Source organism: Podarcis bocagei (assembly GCF_964188305.1).
Source record: "Podarcis bocagei genome assembly, chromosome: 1".
Lineage (NCBI taxonomy): Eukaryota > Metazoa > Chordata > Lepidosauria > Squamata > Lacertidae > Podarcis > Podarcis bocagei.
Genome location: NC_138125.1, coordinates 78,971,412 through 78,991,240, shown reverse-complemented (window position 1 = coordinate 78,991,240; position 19,829 = coordinate 78,971,412). Strand labels below are relative to the sequence as shown.

Below are 19,829 nucleotides of genomic sequence, written 5' to 3'. Positions count from 1 at the left end.
CTCCACACACATCACAAAATCCACCTCCCATCTGTCACATCGCCGGCAGAAGCTGCCAAACGCCTGCCCAACTGCCAGAGCGTCACTCAATCGACACCACCCATTGACACATCATGAATAATGCACATGAATATATTAGTTTATAGAGAGATTTCTTGGAAAAACAGATAACCCCCCCCCAAAGAAGTTCTTCAAGAAAGCTTCCCATATTGAGGTGAAATTCTCCATCTTGGAACTAAAAGAGATGGGGGGAGGTAGATCCTGAGGCCATGCATTCCTCAAGGATCTTGAAGGTTCAGTTCTCTGAGCCTTATTCCCTCCACCTCTTTACACCCCCTCTCTCCCAGGCTCAAAGGAATCAAGAGGAAGGCTGTGTCACGGCACTCCAGATTAAACTCTGCAGGGAAGGGAGATCCGGCCAAAGCAGTGTTGCTCCCCAGTGTGCTTTCCCTCCCTGTTTATGTTTTGCTACCGCCAGGTTAAATGTCTTTATTCCTCCAGGCTGCCTTTCACCAAACGGTCTAAGACTCCCTTGTGTCTCTTGGGGCATGGGGCGGCTTAAATTAAATTAAAGGCTTTGAGGTTTTGTGAAGTAATATTAAAAGTTCACTGGGAAGATAATAATGTTTGTTCTTAGGAAATAAAGTGTAAATGTATGGTTGCATGCACACAAAGCAATTTCCCAAGTGGAGCAAAGTAAAATGGGTTAAGTGCATCGAGCTTTTCCCTCACATAGGCGGTCCTTAAGTTAAAGACTTACATAGATCTCCTTTCTTCATTCTCCGCTGCAACAGGGTTGTCCCCTTTTCTGAGATCCTCCTGATCTGAATGTCAAGGAAGACCCTGGCTAAATTACAGCATGGAGTTGCCTTTGATTTGCCCCTCAATCCACATACATTTCAAAAGCTTCACAGAAAACAATTGCCTATGATATATCTTATCTTCCCTTGATTAATTTGTGACACCTTCTAAGTTATTTTTCTGGAACCTTCAAGTCATGAATCAAGCCACAAATTAATCGCCCCGTCTCTTTACAAAATACTTAAAAGATTTTTATTTTTATTTTTTTATAACAGCCCATTTTCTTCACAGGCTGCTACTGCCAATGCTTTTTGGTAGTATGAGAGCCATGTGCAGTGGCATCTGAAAGGCTAGTCCTTGGCCCCGTGTGTGTGTGTGTGTGTGTGTGTGTGTGTGTGTGTGTATTCTTCTAAAATATATTTTTCAGCCAATCTAGGAGGTATTTCTGGTCTGTAATCCTGTCCTGTTCGCAGCTTCACTAACCTGTGCATCCCCAAACCAGCAATCTACTTACAGGGAATAAGACTGCTATTTTGCATAAAATGCAGCTACCTGTATGAAGATAAAGATGCAGAGACTCAGAAATGTCCACTGAGGCTTAACAAAGTTAAGCACCTTTGAATCCTATAGATGTCAATGGGAGGTTTAGACATGCTTAACTCTCTTCCAACTGAAAACACTGAGACTTCAAAGTCTAACTTTGGCCAGATAATACGCATTACACTCACTATGTAATAACTCCTTTCAATCAGAAACCAGTTGCAACGTAGATATGCCATTCACACTGGCAATACTCTATCAGCAGGCAATTTCTCCCGCTTGTGCATCAATACAAGAACAGCATGGTGGATACACGGAAAATGCTTTTGATTGCATGATTCTGTGGGAAATTGCAGGCACTGTAATAGATCAAGAAAAGTCCAGTTGGTAAATCCATGTATGTGTAGGGGTCAAACTAAATATGCAACACAGGAGATTTGTGATCAGATCTCTTGACATTTTTACTGGGAAAGCAAGGCAAAGTACTGTGATTTCAACAGAGTTTGCAGCACCTGCTTAATTTAAATGTCAAAACAGTATTACAACCTATCAGTTAATAAGGGTAGAATGCATCAATTAAAGCATATCCCCTGAGAAACAAACTATTTAATAGTGGTCTAAGTTTTCATAGGCCAGAGCCTACTAGAAGAAGTGTAAGACACAGACTGAACACGTGGCAGATATACAAGATGGCGTATACAGTAGAAGATAAACCATGAAGTGCTTATTCATGATAATAGAAATGTACTTTCAAATTGCGTGTGAATATAATATACACAGCCAGGTGATTTGCTGGGGCAGTAGACACCAAGAGAACAGAAAGACTGAATAGGGATTCAGGGTAGAACCTGTTATAACCTGAAATAGCTTAATAGAAGAAAACAGAATTCTAATTCTTGATTTCTATTCTGTTATTGATTTCTTCCAAAGATAGACACCAGGCCTAAGCTTGCCTTTTGTCTGATGCCAAAGAGGTGGATCTGGCAAGTGCAAATTTCTTGGGAGAAAACAAATCTGGAATTTAGCAGCCATTTTGTGACTGATGCTCATGGCACACTCTCAAAATTTGAAATGTACCACTGGCCTGAGAAGGTTGGCCCACCCTGCTCTACTTGATTGGGGGGGAAATGGAGAGAGAGAAAAGTTGAAAGCAATGTTATTGTTCTCTTGAAATAATTGGGTGGACCCAAATGTGCTTGTGTGAACAGAAGGCACTTTTGCTAATGGATGGCAGCCCTCCAGATTTCTGCTACTTTACCCCTCCCATTCTAGGTCTGCATCATGCCACAGACCATAGAATCATCGAGTTGGAAGGGTTCCTGAGGATCATCTAGTTGTTGCATGTCTCCTCCTTTTACCTTCCCACATTTCCTTGCCCAATCCAACCAAGGAAATCTGCACACAGAAGCAATTGTTGCATGCACATTACTCACTGAATCAGGAAACACAGATCTAAGTCACATGGACCACAGAGTTTATGTATTAACCTGAATGAGTGGCATCAGTTTGCACTACCCTTCTTTCAATGTAATGCACCCTTGGACGTGCATCCCGATGTGGATGTCCGTATGGACACACACGCAATTGCACATCACACTAATAGCAACATAGCATGACCTGACCTCAAAGTTTAAAATATCTTAGGGCAGGGGAGTTGGTAGCATGAGAGCAGTGCAATTGGAAGTGGGGAGGAGAGACAGGATTTTCCTACATGCCACAAAAGTCCCTTCTAGGCCTAGGGACAACAGAAGGTTTGCAGGTAGGATACCCCATTTAGAAATGAGAAGGAAAATAAATAAATAAATGGGGGAGGCTTGTGTGTGCTCTATTTTTAAAAATGAAATTTTAGCTCCATCACTAGTAGAATAGCAGCTCCCTCTAGTGCATGAGTGCTGAAAGAAATTTTTGAGAAACCAACCGAACAACTGAAATTTGTAGCTTCAGCTGAGTGTCTGTATCAGGCAAATATGTAAGGTTCAAAAAAACCTACACTTTTTATAGTACAACTCCAGTAAACAGAGCCCAGTCTAACTCTCACAAACTATGAAAATTCAGTGGAACTAAACCCTCCACTGACAGGTCATGGAGGTTCAACTACTGGTGGTAGACCAGGTAGGGAACCTGTGTCCCCAACCCAATGAGCCCCATCCAGCACAGCCAATGTTCAGGGTTGATGTTCAGCCCAACCATCTGAACGGCTACAGTTTTCTCACCTCCACTCTAAGAAAATATTAGTACTGGACACTAGCACACTGTTGAGTGTAATGGGTTTGTGACACAGATGCTAGCCTTGACTAAATGACCTGTTACGAAAGCAGGCTATGTATGTCACTGTTTAAAATCAATTCACATTATGCTTATTGAGCACATGCATTGATAAATGCTCTGCTTTCTGTATAGCTTTTAGGAAAATCCTAGAGTACCCCACGCTCATCTACTTAACTGCATTATTCCCTAGGATTGGAAGCATTCCCATGGGTCTATCATCATGGACTTCAAAGTAAACCTATGTTGAACAAGTAAGCAGAGCTTACTGGATATCCAAGATGTCCACCCCAATCCGAATGTGGAATGTTCTCCCCAAGAAGCATGCCTGGCAACAACATTTTTAGCTCTTAAGTGCCAGGCAAAAAAATTCTCATTTTCCTGGGCTTTGGGAACTTAATGTGGAGTGATTTATGGCCTGTTCTGTGTCCTTTTTTTATATATTGGGGTGTGTGCAGGATATTTTCCTTGTTATTGCTGGCATTGGATGAAAACATTTAGCATTTATGTGGCAGTATTATGGGCAGTATTCGACTAGTGAGTCCCATTAGCGCAAACATTTCTGCTTGTGTGATGGGCCTTCTCTCCTCAAATTCTGCTGCCCAAGCAGAAATCCTTGTATTTACAAAACATTCATGAAGTTCTATGTTGGATGCAGCACTATACTTTTTATCTATTTTATGTGTTTTTGGTTTTTAAACATTTGTGTCGGCTGTTCTGTATTTTATATATTTGTATAAGACGTCTTTGTAAAAAGTGGTACATAAATTTATAAAATAAAACAACGCAAAATAATAATGCATCCCCACCTGGAAATAAGCCCCATTGGATTTACTTCATCGAATTGTAGAGTTGGAAGGGCTGCCAAGGGTCATCTAGTCCAACCCCCTGCAATGCAGGGATCCTAGGTGGGCTCGAACCACCAACCTTCTGGTTAACAGCCAGATGTACTGACAACACACAGGATTTGGCTGCACATTATTCTGAGAACTTGAGCTCAATCTGCCAGTTTGCAGTTTTTAAAAATATTCCCAAACTACAGTATGCTCAAACAGTTAATGATAATCCCTCTTGCATTGCTGGATATACAATAAATTTAATGGTAAATGATATAAGTTCAAGAAAAGGAAGCAATCTTAGATAGCAACAACTATCTGCCAAGTCATCTATGCCCTTTTCATATATATATTTCTTTTTTCCAAAAGCTTTGGGGAATCTTCATTCATGAATACAGAGCGCCTTCCAGCAAAGCATAACTGCATATTTTTAATTGGAAAAAGAATCCCACTGAACTAGAAAGGGAAGATGGAAGAAAATATTCAGCACTGCATATAAGGCATTATGTTCCTGTGAGCAAAAAAAAAAAAAAAAAAGTTTTTGCAACAGGGCTATTCTTTAAGAAGTCTTCCTACCCAAAATGCCTAATTACCCCCAGCTTTTCATACTTCAGAGATCAGCCTTGCTAAGTAGAGAACTTGAAAATATTAACCAAAACAGAAGCACTGAATACTCTCGCTGCTGCTGCTGTTTTCCCTGTTAAGGCAAAGGTAGACAAAATGGTGCCTTCCATATACTGTTTTGCTCCAACTCCCATCAGCCCCAGCCAGCATGTCCAAAGTTCAGGGAAGATGGGAACATCTGGAGGGCACCACATTGGCTGCTCCATACTACAGGGCGGGGAACCTGCATCCTTCCAGATGTTTTTGAGCTCCCACTTCTATGTGCACCAGCTAGCACAGACAATGATCAGGGGTGCTGGGAGTTGCAAAACAACATTACAGGCTCCCCATCCCGGCCCTGCTGTAACCAAAATCGATAAAGCCCAGCTCAGTGACTGACATCACCCTGAGGAGCAGTACTAGATGCCATCCGTGTTACACAGCTCTGCCTGGCCTCAACTGGAAGGCATATATTTAGTGTCACCAGCCCCATGATATGCAATGTTCTACCAGCAGGGACCCTCACTTTTATCTTCTGGGTGCCTCATGAAGACCTTTTTATGCCAATAGGCCTTGGCTGCTGTTTAATTTTAATAGCCAGCCACCTTAATGATTTTTTTTGGGGGGGTATTGTGTTTTATATCTTAACATTGTACACTGCCCTAATATTGCATGTTTGGATGGTTTAGATCAAAGAACACTTTTATAAAAACAATTTTAAAAAAGATCTTCCCAGCATTACAATAGAGAGGTGTGAACAGATCTGACAAATGAGACACCCTGTGGCCAAAAAACTAATGTATGAACAATCAGGGGTTGACCGCCTTATTTACGGTATACTCCAGGTTTCTCCATTTATCTTTCCAAAACAAAAACCAAATAGATACGTAGTAGCACAATAATATCAATATCAAAATAAGATAATAGATATGTAGCACAAGAATATCAATTACAGTTTTGAGTTTACAAACAGCTGTGAAATCAGGCAACACAGTCCTTTGGGGAGTCCAAGAAGTATCCTTGTATTTTGGTAAGCGCCACCTTTTCTGTTTTGTTTTAACCTATACTATGTGCCTTTGCTGGGAATTGCTTTACTTATTTTTGTAAACTGTATAAGACTAATAGACTCTGGCAAACCTACTGTCTGTGAATAAATACAGGTGGTCCTTTTCTGAGATTCTAAGTTAGCAGTCGCCATCGTGTCTTGAGACCGTTCCCAAGTGCCATACATTCTATGGCAAACGATGAAATGCTACCGTAACTTTGTGCCCCCTTTTGTAAGGTGCAGCCCCTGCTGTAGACATGCTTGTATTTATACTATGTTAGTCCTGTTGTCTTCCTTCCTTCGCACAAGCTGATATGAAACTGGCATTTTCTTATCAATATCTTTATGTGTTAAACAATACCAGGGTAAAATGCACCGTCCTTCAAAATACAGGAAGTTTGCTTGCCTCTCAGCCACCTAGATAACCACAAACATACTGCCTCTGCAAGGATTCTATTACTGCTTATCTGGATTTCAGAGGAAGAGGGGGGAAACCACTATCCAGCAAAGCAGCGAAATAGAGAAAGGAAGCCAGTTCTCTCATTATTTGGAGTGATTTGATCTTCAGTCCAAGGTTTCTGGGTGGTATTTTTCTTTAGCACAGTAACTCAAATTTAATTGTAATTCAGAGTTCAGGTGTGCATATGATTCATAATAATTTGAGAGGGAAATGGGTGGAAGTCTCAATAACCTGGGATGCATATTATAATTTCCCATCATCCTGATAGCAAACATATTTCAGTTACAACTGAAGTCCTGGCCTTTTTGGTTCACTAACATCCTAAACAGATTGAAGTGATGTCTCTCATTTATACAACAGCTACAATTAAGTACCAATAATTATACACCAAAAACTAAGCTAACCCAATTTATCATGATGGGAGCTGGCCCCAGCTGAAACACACAATGTAATCTCATATGCCATTAGAGCATCAAAGCAGAATCCTGGTCCAAACAAACAAACATCTTCCCAGTTATCTCTCTTAATCATGACCATGTTTTCAGGTGAGGGTTTTTAATCATTTTTAAAGAATGTTACAATAATCAGAAGTTTTTAAGCTGGAAAACTAGCATGGGAAACAGCTCATCCGACTCACAAGACCCTTTTTAAAACCTTTGATGGTTTATTTCCTTTTTGGGGGTTAATTTGTTTCTGTTTTAAAAAAGCTTAGTGCTGAAAAGTGAATGAGGTGGAGAAATTAAGAGAACATGTGCTGCTGGGTCTTTCAGTTATAATAATAATAATAATAATAATAATAATAATAATAATAATAATAATAATAATAATAATAATAATTTTTTATTTATACCCCGCCCTCCCCAGCCAAGGCCGGGCTCAGAGCGGCTTACAAGCAATAATAAAAACAAGATGAATGATTACAACTTAAAAACAAAAATAAAATACAACATTAAAATATTGGAACATTAAAATATTAAAATGTAGCCTCATCGCAGGAGGAGAAGGAAAAGAAAAAAGAAAGAGAGGGAGGGAGGGAATCAAATTGACTCCAAGCCAAAGGCCAGGCGGAACAACTCAGTCTTACAGGCCCTGCGGAAAGAAATCAGATCCTGCAGGGCCCTGGTCTCATGAGGCAGAGCGTTCCACCAGGCCGGAGCCAGAGTTGAAAAGGCCCTGGCTCTGGTTGAGGCTAATCTAACTTCCTTAGGGCCCGGGACCACTAGGGTGTTGCTATTTATGGACCTTGAGGCTCTCCGTGGGGCATACCAGGAGAGGCGGTCCCGTAGGTACGAGGGTCCTAGGCCGTGAAGGGCTTTAAAGCAGCACCTTAAATCTGACCCTGTACTCCACTGGGAGCCAGTGCAGCTTGAAAAGCACTGGATGAATATGCTCCCATGGCAGAGACCCTGTGAGGAGCCTCGCTGCAGCATTCTGTACCCGCTGGAGTTTCTGGGACAGCTTCAAGGGCAGCCCTGCATAGAGCAAATTACAGTAGTCAAGCCTGGAGGTGACCGTCGCATGGATCACTGTGGCCATGTACCTTTTTTAAAAGTATGCATTTTGTCTATGCATATGCATAAAGTTCAAGAGGGAGGTTGAGAATAGTTGAAATAAAAGATAGGCCTATTTTTGCCAGATACAAGAACATGGTAATTTGGCTTGATCTTTAATTGACTGTGGTTTCTGTGATTTTTATTCAAATTAATAGAGATTAAGTCAACAGTTCACTATTCCTCTTCACCCACAAATATCCAGGCTCTTTAAAGCAAACTAAAATTAGCCACACTGAAACCAATGAAATGAGTTATTTGTAACTTTAAAACAAAAACTTTTCCATTGTTTTCAGTGATATTTAGACTGAATTCATACATTTGTCCATGGCTTTATAACCATGGGTTGATATCCAATGAAGTCATATTCAGAGTAGACTCACTGATATCTATGGACTTATTATTTCAGGAGGGGTACTCCGAATATGACTATCACTAGTTATTACTCATAGTTCAATAAGGGCATAGATAAGCACCATAGCTGTGTGCTCCTACCCTCCTGCTCTGCCTTTGTCATGGCGAGCCTACATTGCATTAAGCTGTACTACCTCATTGTGTCTGAATGATCTCTTACTTAATATTGGTTAACAAACCAGGATAATAAACCAGGATCCAGATTTGTAAACCAATATTAAACTTGAGTTCCCCAGATCGGATAAAACAGGGAGCTTAGTGCAAAGCAGAATGTGAAAGGGAAGAGAAGAGGATCAAGGAAGGAGCACTCATTCATGGCTCTGTAATTCATCCAATCCCACTAACTAAAGGTTAGTTACCAAGGCTGTGTTTGGACATTCATCTACTACTTCATGCCCTGGTTTATGAAGCAGTGGACTAACGTAGCCTGAGTTGCAACTCAAGTTGGATTGGAGCCACAATGTCTCTGTTCCTTTGCAACGGTACATTTCTTGATTGTGTACCTCTTTGGGGGATAAACTGAAGCCACTGAGAGAAGCAAAGCAAGGAACAGCACAGCACAGCACAGTACTGCCTTATGAGAGAACATTTGCCAGTTAGGAGGGGAGAGAAAATTGATCACCCTGTTACAGCTGTACAATTCATTCATGGCAGGAAACAGGAGTTTTGTTAAGGAAAAGAAGTAATGCATGTACCCAATCCATCACAGGCAAAACTGAACATGGTGGCAGGATACTAGCTTCCAGGAGAAACAGACAGGCCACCTTTCATTAGCAGAAGCAAACACGGAATAATTTAACTCTGCCACTTCTTGAACTTTACTAATTGGTTGCTGAAGTTACTCTGCTTCCAAATACATTTTAATAAAATTATGCAATCACCATGTGTGATAAGAACTAATTACTTTTATGACTTATGCATCCCAGAGAAATTATAAAGGCTAATGAACCTTGTTGTTGATTTATCACACAGGGTAAGTCCGAAACTTAAGTCAGTCACCAGGAATTGATTACTGTTTAATGAATGCAAAACAGCACAAAGGTATTTATTAGTGATGAAAATGTAGCAAATTGCATGTTGCCTGGAATTTATGTATTAATTTGCTAAAGACTGTTTCAGGAAAAATAAAATTAGTACAAAACAAGCAGGTTACTTGTTAGGATTATATGCAACTCTTATGAATTAGACAGAAGAAAGTCCTTAATCATGTGTTTTGGAGTCTTCCAAAGCCCTTTATAAGCATTGCCTAATTAATGCTCTCTAAACTCTCATTTTCTTGATGAGAAAATAGGCCAAGATGTTTAATTATTTGTTCAAGGTTACCAAGAGTTGCCGAAGATGATGAGCAATGTATTCCTCTTGAGAATTTCATTGTTTTAATCAACTAAAAGGTATTTGCATGTGCAGTGCCTTCTGACCTTGACTTCATTCTCCCTTTTAGTTGTAATGAACATGTAAGAAAAGAAGTGGACCCACTTCATGATAATTTGCTGAACCCCAAGTTACAATGCGCTAGTTATAAGCCAACTTTATTACAAAATGTACCTGAACATTTTTTTGGACTGGTATGCCATATTAAAGGTAATTCTTGGCATAAATCATTTTTTTAAAAAAAATTATGAAAAGCTTCAACCAATTATGTATATATTTGTATACATATGTTTTATTAAACCTATATTCCAATGACTGGTGGTTGTAGCCAATGACAGTTTAAGTTTCAAGTATCATATCATTATCATACCTCTGCATAAATAGGCATCATTATCTGTGCTTTACTTCCCGTTGAAGAGACTATACTTCTGTTATCTGACACTGCTGAGACTGCAGATGTCTCTTCCAAAGTTTCCCTAGCCTAGCCCATCCATCTTTCTGGAAAGACATTTTAAACTAAATACATTTTCAAGTACTTAAACCTTACTGCAACTTACATGATAACTTGTTTATAACTCTTTGTCTAAAAACTGAGTAAGATCTCTGTTCAATGTACATTGCTTTCTTTATTCCTTTGCTTTCTTCTGTATTACTTTCACCTTTGTACGCTGTTGATAAACTTATTAAAAAGTACCATATTTTTCCGTGTGTAAGACGCCCCCATGTATAAGACACTCCCTATTTGGGGAGACTCCAAATTAAGAAAGTACCCTCAGCACTACCTTTGTATAAGACGAGCCCCAGTTTTAAACCTAATTTTTGGGTAAAAAAAACCCTAGTCTTATACACAGAAAAATACGGTATATATGTGCATAAAAAGAGATTGCAACTGACATGGAAATGATAGGGAGATGCATTCACTCCACTCTGAAAAACAAGTTACAAAATGGGCAGAACATTACCTTTGCTGGCTTGCGAGGCAAGCCTAAAACTTTCCCAAAAGGTCTCAATCCAGACAGCCCAAGGATAGCACCATTATTTAACACTGGAGATCTGAAGTTGTGTGAATACCTGGCTGTCAATCCCAAGAAAAAAGATTTACATTTGATGCCACTTATCTCACCACCAGTGCTAAAATTAATTGGTTGGAGGGGAGGAATCTTAATGATATCCACAAGCCATCTACACCCAGATTTAGTCAAACCATGGCACTTGTAGCTTTCAAAAAACAGCAGCTAAGGAATTTAGAGTGTATATTTCAAAGAATAGCTGCATTTTGGTTCATGTAGTAGTTTGGGAAGAGCCAATTAGGTAACCTCGCATATAATGCAAAATAGGATTATGTCTCTATCCTGAGTGAGATCCAGTGCTGCTGTGGCAAGTGCTGGGGTGGGGCAAATCATTTTGGTCTGGTGAAGTGGCGGAGCATATGCATTTGCCGCCTGGGACAGGCATGTGGAGCACACACCCACACCCAAGGGGGGCTCACCGACTCTCCCCCTCTCCGTTATACCTGACCCGGAAGCGGAAGTGCGGCTGGGTGCACGCTGGAGCCAGGCTCCAATGGGAGGTTGTTGTGGGGGTGCCTGGTTGCACTCCCTCCCAAAAATGTACCAGGAACAATGGCCCCTTCAGCCCCCCCACACTGCGTCAGTGGTCTGGTGTACCCCATCATTGTCCTCCTTTCCAATTAGATGGGAGACATCCACTCCATTGCCTCTACTTGTGTGTTTCTGGCATTCAAACTGCTACTACAGTGACATGCAATCTCACCATAGGGAAGCATCTCTTATGACAATGACAGCCATGTATGTGTGAGAAGTCCTTTCTTTTTCATAAATGCTGTGAAATCTCTAATACATCTCCTACACAGGGCTGGATTTATGTTTGATGAGGCCCTAAACTACTGAAGGTAATGGGGCCCTTGATATGTCCAGCTGTCCTTTGTCAACAACAAATTGTTGCTGTTTTCTTGTGTTGAATATATGCTGTATGGTAATTTATGGACCTAATAGGTCCATACACAACACAAATAACTGTTGCTGTATGTAGGTTTTATTTTATTTGTTTTTTATCTTACATTTTGGAAATGTGCATCCAGGGTTTTTGGGGGGCCCCAAGAGATTGGGGTCCTAAGTTATAGCTTGTTTAGCTTATACGTAAATCTGGCACTGCTTCTACATTTTGTAATGTTCAGTCACCCCTTCAGATACCAAAGAGTTGTGCGCAAAAAGATGTGGCCCTGCAAAGCCTAAGAAGGTAGGATACTTTTTCATGTACAACTCTTGTTCAACAAAGGAAGTTCCCAACCTCACAATCCAAGATGAATATTCATCGTGCCATATTAATGCTGAGCAATCGTTCATCCTAAATGACACTCAATTTAACAATTCTTATTTCCCAAAGTTTATGTTACATCATCCAAAAGCAAAAGGAGATGAATACTGTTTTTCTCCCTGTCTGGTTTCTATTTGGTTGTACAGAGATGACATCCCAGATAAGTGTGATGCCTAAGGCAACTTGGGGAAGTGTACATCCTCAGACATAAAAAGACTATGCCGTATTTTTAGCAATCTGTGCAAGACTGAGGAGTCCACAGTCATGTTGAGAGATTAGTGAGATGTGAGGACAGGACAGAATCATTTCAGGGACTGTTAACACAGCATGACCAAGCAAACAGACACACAGAAAAACACATTATGTATTGGTTAAGCAATTTAAGGAATTCCAGGTTAAGATTTTTAGTGGGATCCCAATATTATAATTATTTAAAATATTACCTGCAATATTCAGTTATGGTATTAGTTAGGAACATAGTGGTGAAAAGTAAATCTACCACCACTTCCCACAAGAAAATTAGTGGCTAACTACAAGTCTTAAAACACTTGTGAATATTTCTTCCAGTTCAAAGAATGTTTCAAGAGATGCTAAATGCTACTACACATGTCATGTTTGGGGTGGGAGGCTGGGGGAAGTTAAGTTATTCAGCTTATGCACATAAATATCCTGATCAATATATTGCAAAATTATTTCCAAATGAAAGTGAAATTATACTTATACCCCAGTTTTCAGTCAAGATTGGTCCCCAAAGCACCCAGTAAAAGTATGTCTCTACTATGAATCAAGTAGCTATCTTAAGTGTTCAAATGTATATCCTCTAAAAGGATCTGAAACCTACAGAAAGGACTAAAATTAAAGGTCAGAGTTTCTCCAGCTACAAGCATAGTTAAAAATATTGCATTGACCAGTGCAACTGAAATATATGCCAGCAGACTATCAAGCTGACATGTTCAGGACATTGTGCATAAAAGTTGGCTATATCAAATATAATCTATTTGAATAAGTAATCTATCCACGGAAAGCCTCTTCTTCAAATTTTCAAAACAAAATGTATGTTATTGATAACTTCACTTGTCAGACTATAAAATGAATCTGAATATACAGCCAGGACCAGAAGGATGAATAAATTTTTTCATAAAAATGAATAAACAAATCTTAAGGTAACTGAATTGCTGGTGGGGGGTTTTTGTGGCAGTTTTTGCTTTACTTATTAAACAAACAGAATTATCTTTCTCCCCCCCCCCCAAAAAAAAATCCACATTCCAGGCATACTTTAGCCGCATGTACAAGATTGGAGATAAGGCTGTTATATTTTCAAATGTCATAATTTGGCCTTTTGGATGACTGAGCATATTTTGAATCATTTTCAAAAACTTAAAAAAATATCAGCGCCTGTCAGCTGGCTAAGGCAGTTAAAAACATTATCCCTGCTCCTACTTGCCAGATGCAGCTATTTTAAATATTGGCTGGTATGTTAAATGTCCCTGTGTGTTAGTAAAGATTTTAGAACTATGTAGTTTTTGACATGCTATGGAAGCTCTTAATATTCAAAAGCCTTATCCAAATTAGGGAAGGCGCTGGATCCACTTGGATGAACCTAGTGGAATTTCAAATACAGTAGTACCTCGGGTTAAGAACTTAATTCGTTCCGGAGGTCCGTTCTTAACATGAAACTGTTCTTAACCTGAGACACCACTTTAGCTAATGGGGCCTCTCGCTGCCGCCACAGCACGATTTCTGTTCTCATCCTGAAGCAAAGTTCTTAACCCGAGGTACTATTTCTGGGTTAGCAGAGTCTGTAACCTGAAGCATCTGTAACCCGAGGTACCACTGAACAGGAGAAGATTGAGGATATTTGGGGGCCTTTTCACTGAAGCCATCTATCTGAACTCCAGTTTCCAATATACTTTACAGGGCAAGAACCAACCTTGCCCTTTCACGAATGGACAAACTTCTTCATGGAATGGCTCACATAGGTATCTCGTTGGCCACTGTAACAAAGGGATGATGGACAGGCCTTTGGCCTTTGGCCTCATCTAGCTGAGCTCTTCTGATGTAAGGGAGCTCAATGGAGCAGGTTTAAAATGGTGGGAGGCGATCTTTGCTGATTCCCCCTTCATCTGCAGCCTCCAAAGTCACATCCTACAGTGCTCCATAAGGTCCCTCAATCTTTAGGACTTTAGGGTAAAAATTGGAGACCAAATCTGCAAATATCTCCTACACTCTTGGCACCAGTGGGAACATCCTATTAGTTGAATGCTGCTCAAGGAAAGTGCGGATCCAGCCCATGGATTTTGCAACTGAACCCCCATTTCAACAGGAGAAGCCATATTCCTAGTATACAGTCTAGAGAAGTTAAAAAAAAAAAAGATTGGACATCTGAAATACAGCCTGTAAAGTGGCTCAAAATAAACTGGATGTCAAATCCTGCTTTGATGCATTTTTGTGAGTACTGAATACATCAAAGGGAGCCGTTGAGCTGAGTGACATAAACGCAACTGCCTGCCTCAATGAGAAATGCAGGCAAAGTAAATGAAGTAATTTTTGGATGCTCATTACCTTAGTGAGGTCAAAGACAAAACAGGGTCTTGCTAAGAAAAATAAGTGGGCTTTTATATCCAAAGCAGCATGCAAAACAATGACATGTTTTCATAGGGAAATGAGATCTATGAGAGTGCATTATATCTAATGAATATATCCCATTATGTTTTTTTCCTAGCCTGCTTAGAGCTTTCTACTCTATTCGTGGTTGAATACTGAACAACCTACAACAAATAAAGCCATTTTATACCACAATGGACTATTGGGTCATCTAGCCCAGTGCTGTCTGTCTACTCTGACTGGCAGGGCTCTGGTGTCTCCATCAACAGCGCCATGATCCTTTTAACTGGACATGGCAGGCACTGAACCTGGGACCTTTGGCATGCAAATGACATATCCTGCTACCGTGTTATGGCCCCATTGCCTGTTCTATAAGCATCACACAATCAATCTATTGGGTCACAGCATCCAACTTTATCCAGATACTGATCTTCAAAAACTTAATAAGCACAGTTGGTATTAACAGAATGCCATCTGCATTTCACTCATTCCCATCACTCCTAGAGATTAATTTAGGGGGTTAATGTCTTTACCATCCTCCCTCCAATTTAATGTCTGCTATGACCATTCATTTTTTAAAAAATGAATTATTGGCAGTTATTTTTTGTGGTAGATGCCTAGAGATCAACCATGAGCTATGTGGAATGGAAGTTGCTTCCTTGAGAATGGTCCTTCTAAGTCTCACTAATAGGAGCTGCCACAAAATATGATGAATCACCATGGCGTTTTTGTAGCATATTGTGCTGGAGAAAATTTCCATCTCACAACCGTTACAGACAAGGGAAGGGAAGGGAAGGGAAGGGAAGGGAAGGGAAGGGAAGGGAAGGGAAGGGCTTCTGTTAGAAGTTCCCTTACTATCAATATTTCTCAGACACAATAGTCTAAGAAAAAGATGACGTGTTGTGCAAATAGATAGGGTCACTGTAGTATAACTTCACTTACGGGTAAGTATTGTTATTTTTTTCCGCCAAAGACTCCGTCCCTTGTGCCAAGTGATCCCAGGTGGAAAAAAGGCCAATGTGGGATATACTTACCTCTTAATGGTTTGGACTACCTCTGAAGAGGAGAACTGCAGTAGGATAGCTTCAAATGGCCTATTTATCCCAGTTAAAATGTAAACGTGTTTCCTATCTACAATCTAGTAACTCAGTCTTGCTCTGCCTTTCCTTATTGTGTATTATCTTTTATGCCCTTGCAACTTTCATTTCTCCCACACAAATTACTACACACATGTTTTACGGCAGCTTAAATCAAAACTTCATATTTTGTTCTTCACGGCACCTCAGTCTCTGGTACCCCAAGCATCGGGTTTAATGAAATACATGTTTTTCAAATGACCTGCTTTCTCAAGTCTCTGCACATCATTAATATTCTCCAGACTGCCTGCAAGAATTTATTAATTCATTTGAAATGCATTTTCCCTAAACAAAGAAGAGAAGCCTGCTACTCCTTCACCTCTTGCACTCCTGTCAACAACAACATTAGTGAAAGGCAAATACTTATATCTAATGCTAATATCTGAATTGATCCATGGGGTGTTTTGCAGGTTGTTAAAGTTTATTAGCCATCACAGATTATCAGGGGGGAAAATGTTTAGTTTGCTAATTACTACAGCTGTTGCTGTCAGAAGTGGATGAGCTTCTTACAGCACATACAGAAGAATCAACTCCTGGAAGCTTCTTACCAGCAAGATAATCTACATTGCAATGCATGTCTCCTAGTGGAAATAAGCCGTGCATCCAAGCCATGGGGGACCAATAATAGTGACTCCCCAAAATATGTAAGGGAGTAGGTGGTCCCTGGGATATTCTGCACCTAAGTTGTTAAGGGCTTTTAAATGAATACAAGCACCTTTAACCTGGCCTGGTTAGAAAATTCTAATCATTTATTTGCAGGGCTTCCAGCAAACAGAAGGCCTTCACAGAATTTCTCCCCGCCTGCCCCCCCCCCCAGTTTTTCTTTTGATTACTCCAGGGGGTGGGGCAGGGAAGCATGCAAAATTAGCACCACCATGATGAGTTGTGTTGGGGGGGGGGTTTAAGCCACTCTCTTGGAGAACTTGGACCATTTTGCTTTTCAGTACATCTGAGCAATCTTTGCCTTGTCCCGAATAGAACACATTATTAGTATTGCCCCTCCGGCTCCCTCTGCTTTGTCTGAGCGTGATATCTTCTGAGCAAAAAATATTATACTTGAAGTGGCATTAAAAGAGCTATAGCATCTCATCACTTTCAGGCATGCTTACAATCAGAGGGGAAAATGAACTGGTGATTTATATATTAGTGATGCTTTGCAACAGCTAAATTCACAGAATTAATAAAACACAGCAACATACAGCTCAGAATACAGTCCTACGGAATAATTACATTATCCCTGTGCTTGAATAGCTTATTCTGGGAGCTGCATTTCAAGCAAATGAGCAGTGCCAAAGACAGGAATAAAAAAAGTTCAAGTCTATTTCCAGTACACTAAAATTACAAATATTTTATTCTGACGAGGTATTAAAGCATTATGTGCCTGTATTTCTTAGAAATTAAACTTTAAGGAACTCATGGTGAGAGAAAATAGCATCAACTAGCTGCAATGTTATAGTGATCACTGGCCAAAAACAGTTGGTAATTTCCAGTAACTCATCTGAATGACTTTTTGAATTGGAAGAGTCGCAGCTCAACGGTAGAGATTAGTTATGGAATTTGCTCCCACAATAAGTAGTGATGGGCCACAACTTGGATGGCTTCAAAAGCGGATTAGACAAATTCATGGATGATATGGCTCTCAATAGCTACTAGCCACAATGGCTAGGCACCACCTCCATTGTCAGAGGCAGTGTATACTTTCCAATGTCAGCTGCGGGGACCACAAGTCAGGAGAGTGCTGCTTGCACTTTGGTCCTGCTTTCAGGCATCTGGTTGGCCACTGTGATGCTGGACTAGATGGTCCACTGGCCTGATCCAACAGTTTCTTCTTATGTTCGTAACCCAGAAGGTACCAGGTAGGGCATATTCCTTTCTGAAACCTTGGAGAGCTCCTGCCAGTCAGTGAACATAACACTCAAGGAGATGAACCAATGGTCTCTCACTACAAGGCAGCTTCTTTTGTTGTTCCTTAAAGCACAGTCACACGGCCTCAATTCTTTCCCAGGTCATACGGAAATAAGCAGAGTTGTCTAACACGCCTTACCTTTTAAGAGAAAATAAGCTGGTGCTTCTCTCAAACAAAAATTATTCACAGCAGTGTAGAAACAGAGTGTTCAGTAGTCACCGGCACCTAGCTAGGTTGCTGAAGTCAGGAAGCAAGTTTATCCTATGTGATTCCTCAAAAATCTTACCAGCCCCATAACTTCTGCATAGAGAAAGCTTTCACATTTTGGGGGGCTAATTCATACACTACTACATGTGAGCCATCTCAACCTGTCCTTCGACATATGAATGTGTCCACAAGGTGCAAGGTCTACAGAGGTTTAAAGGAGAAGTATGGGGTGGGGCTTGAAGGCTTTTTTGCCTTCATTCCTCCCCTAGCCAAGCTGCTGGTGCCACCAGTGCGAGAAGGGAAAGACAAAAGCCTCTGGGAAGCAGCACGCACGAGAGAGCTCCTTCAAAAGGTGTTTTTGCACAGGGCTTTAATACCCACACAGATGATGAGAGATTAGATATTGCTGCAGTGGCTGCAAGATGTTTTTCTCTCTGCTAGGAACAGGGTTGTGCAGACAACGCAGGATTCAACCCTGTCCTCTTGCCTATCAGCTGACTTCAGCAGTGATGGGGGGGGGGGCTTCACAGGCTAAATTGGACCCTGTGGCAGGCAAGGATTGGTCTATAGGCCAGAATTTCCCTACCCATGAAATAGACCATATAAATAAATAATCGCAATGACTGTCAGCTGCAGGGGGGAAGCAATACAGTGACTGTGAAAATTGCAGAGAAAAAAAGCATGTGGTCCGATGGAAGACATTACACACATTACATTTCTTCACATGGGCACATGTATGGCCAAGGACAGAGCTGCTTTACCCGGGGGGAGGGGGAGAGACAGACATATTGAGTGAATCAGCCCAAAAAGACTATTGAAATTGAAGCAGATAAAGTTTCGCAAACCAAAATTAGACTGTCCCACCTCTACTGCTCTTAATTTCAGTAGCATTGCTAATTAAGGAATAGAAGCCCATCTGTTTTCTACAGAGTGTAGCTATTAGGTTTAAAGTTTCAGCTGAATTGTATCACAGGACGCTTAATTTGTGTACACGGTTGCAGTCACTGAAAATACAGGCAAATTTATCACTCATCTGTATGCATGAAAATTTAGGCCTGTAATTTCCATGTTGAATATTGCTTAGTGATCAGGCTTCACAGACTGATGAACGTAATTTCCATAATGAATCAGGAGCAAACATAAATCAAACCATACATACTTACAAATAAGAAAAAACAAATTAACAGACCTACTTTACAAACCTCAAGAGATGCTCACACTTTTGTTAGGAGCTTGCTCTGCACAAGACTAGCACAATTTAGAGAGTGAATTAAGGCGGGGGGGCTAGGCCAAGATTTGCAACTGCAAGCGCAATGCATGGCATCGATACACAATACACCTAGATATCAGGGAATTTTAGCTAAACCATTAAATGAGTGAGAGTGGAACTAATTGAGTGGAAGGTTAATCTGTATTAAAATGCCTTCAGGTGTGTGATATTTAAAGATTGCTCTCTTTAAATGCTGATGAATTCTTTCATACGAATATTTGTTTCTTGGTTGTTAGAATTTCTATAGCACCAAGTTGTGTGCTCTTTTGATGCATGCAGGTAGAGGATGAGGGAAGAAGGACAGTGACACTGGGCACTTTCAGATGGTCTGTTAATGGAGCATTCATCCCGAATTGCTTGAAGTGAGATAAGACTACATTAGCTATTTAATGAACATTCATTGTGATTTGTCTGTGCTGAGATCACTGCTGTGTCAAAGCAAGTGCTCTCCCCCACACTTTCCAGTGCATTTTCCCTGGCACCT

The 19,829-nt window shown here is 40.5% G+C and overlaps 1 protein-coding gene across 17 annotated transcripts in view; it reads right to left on the bottom strand.

Annotated features, from left to right (window-relative positions):
• The window catches only part of CHID1 (chitinase domain containing 1), a 130,231-nt gene that overhangs the window by 40,172 nt on the left and 70,230 nt on the right, over nt 1–19,829 (bottom strand). For 14 of the 17 annotated variants that reach the window (XM_081203020.1, XM_081203025.1, XM_081203026.1 and 11 more), the window contains 2 exons: nt 1,655–1,700; nt 761–819 (listed from right to left, as the gene is read on the bottom strand). The exons of the other annotated variants lie outside the window; for them this stretch is intronic. In XM_081203020.1, coding sequence (XP_081059146.1) covers nt 761–819; nt 1,655–1,700 — 105 coding nt within the window. The remainder of the gene's footprint in view (nt 1–760; nt 820–1,654; nt 1,701–19,829) is intronic. 17 annotated transcript variants of the gene reach the window in all.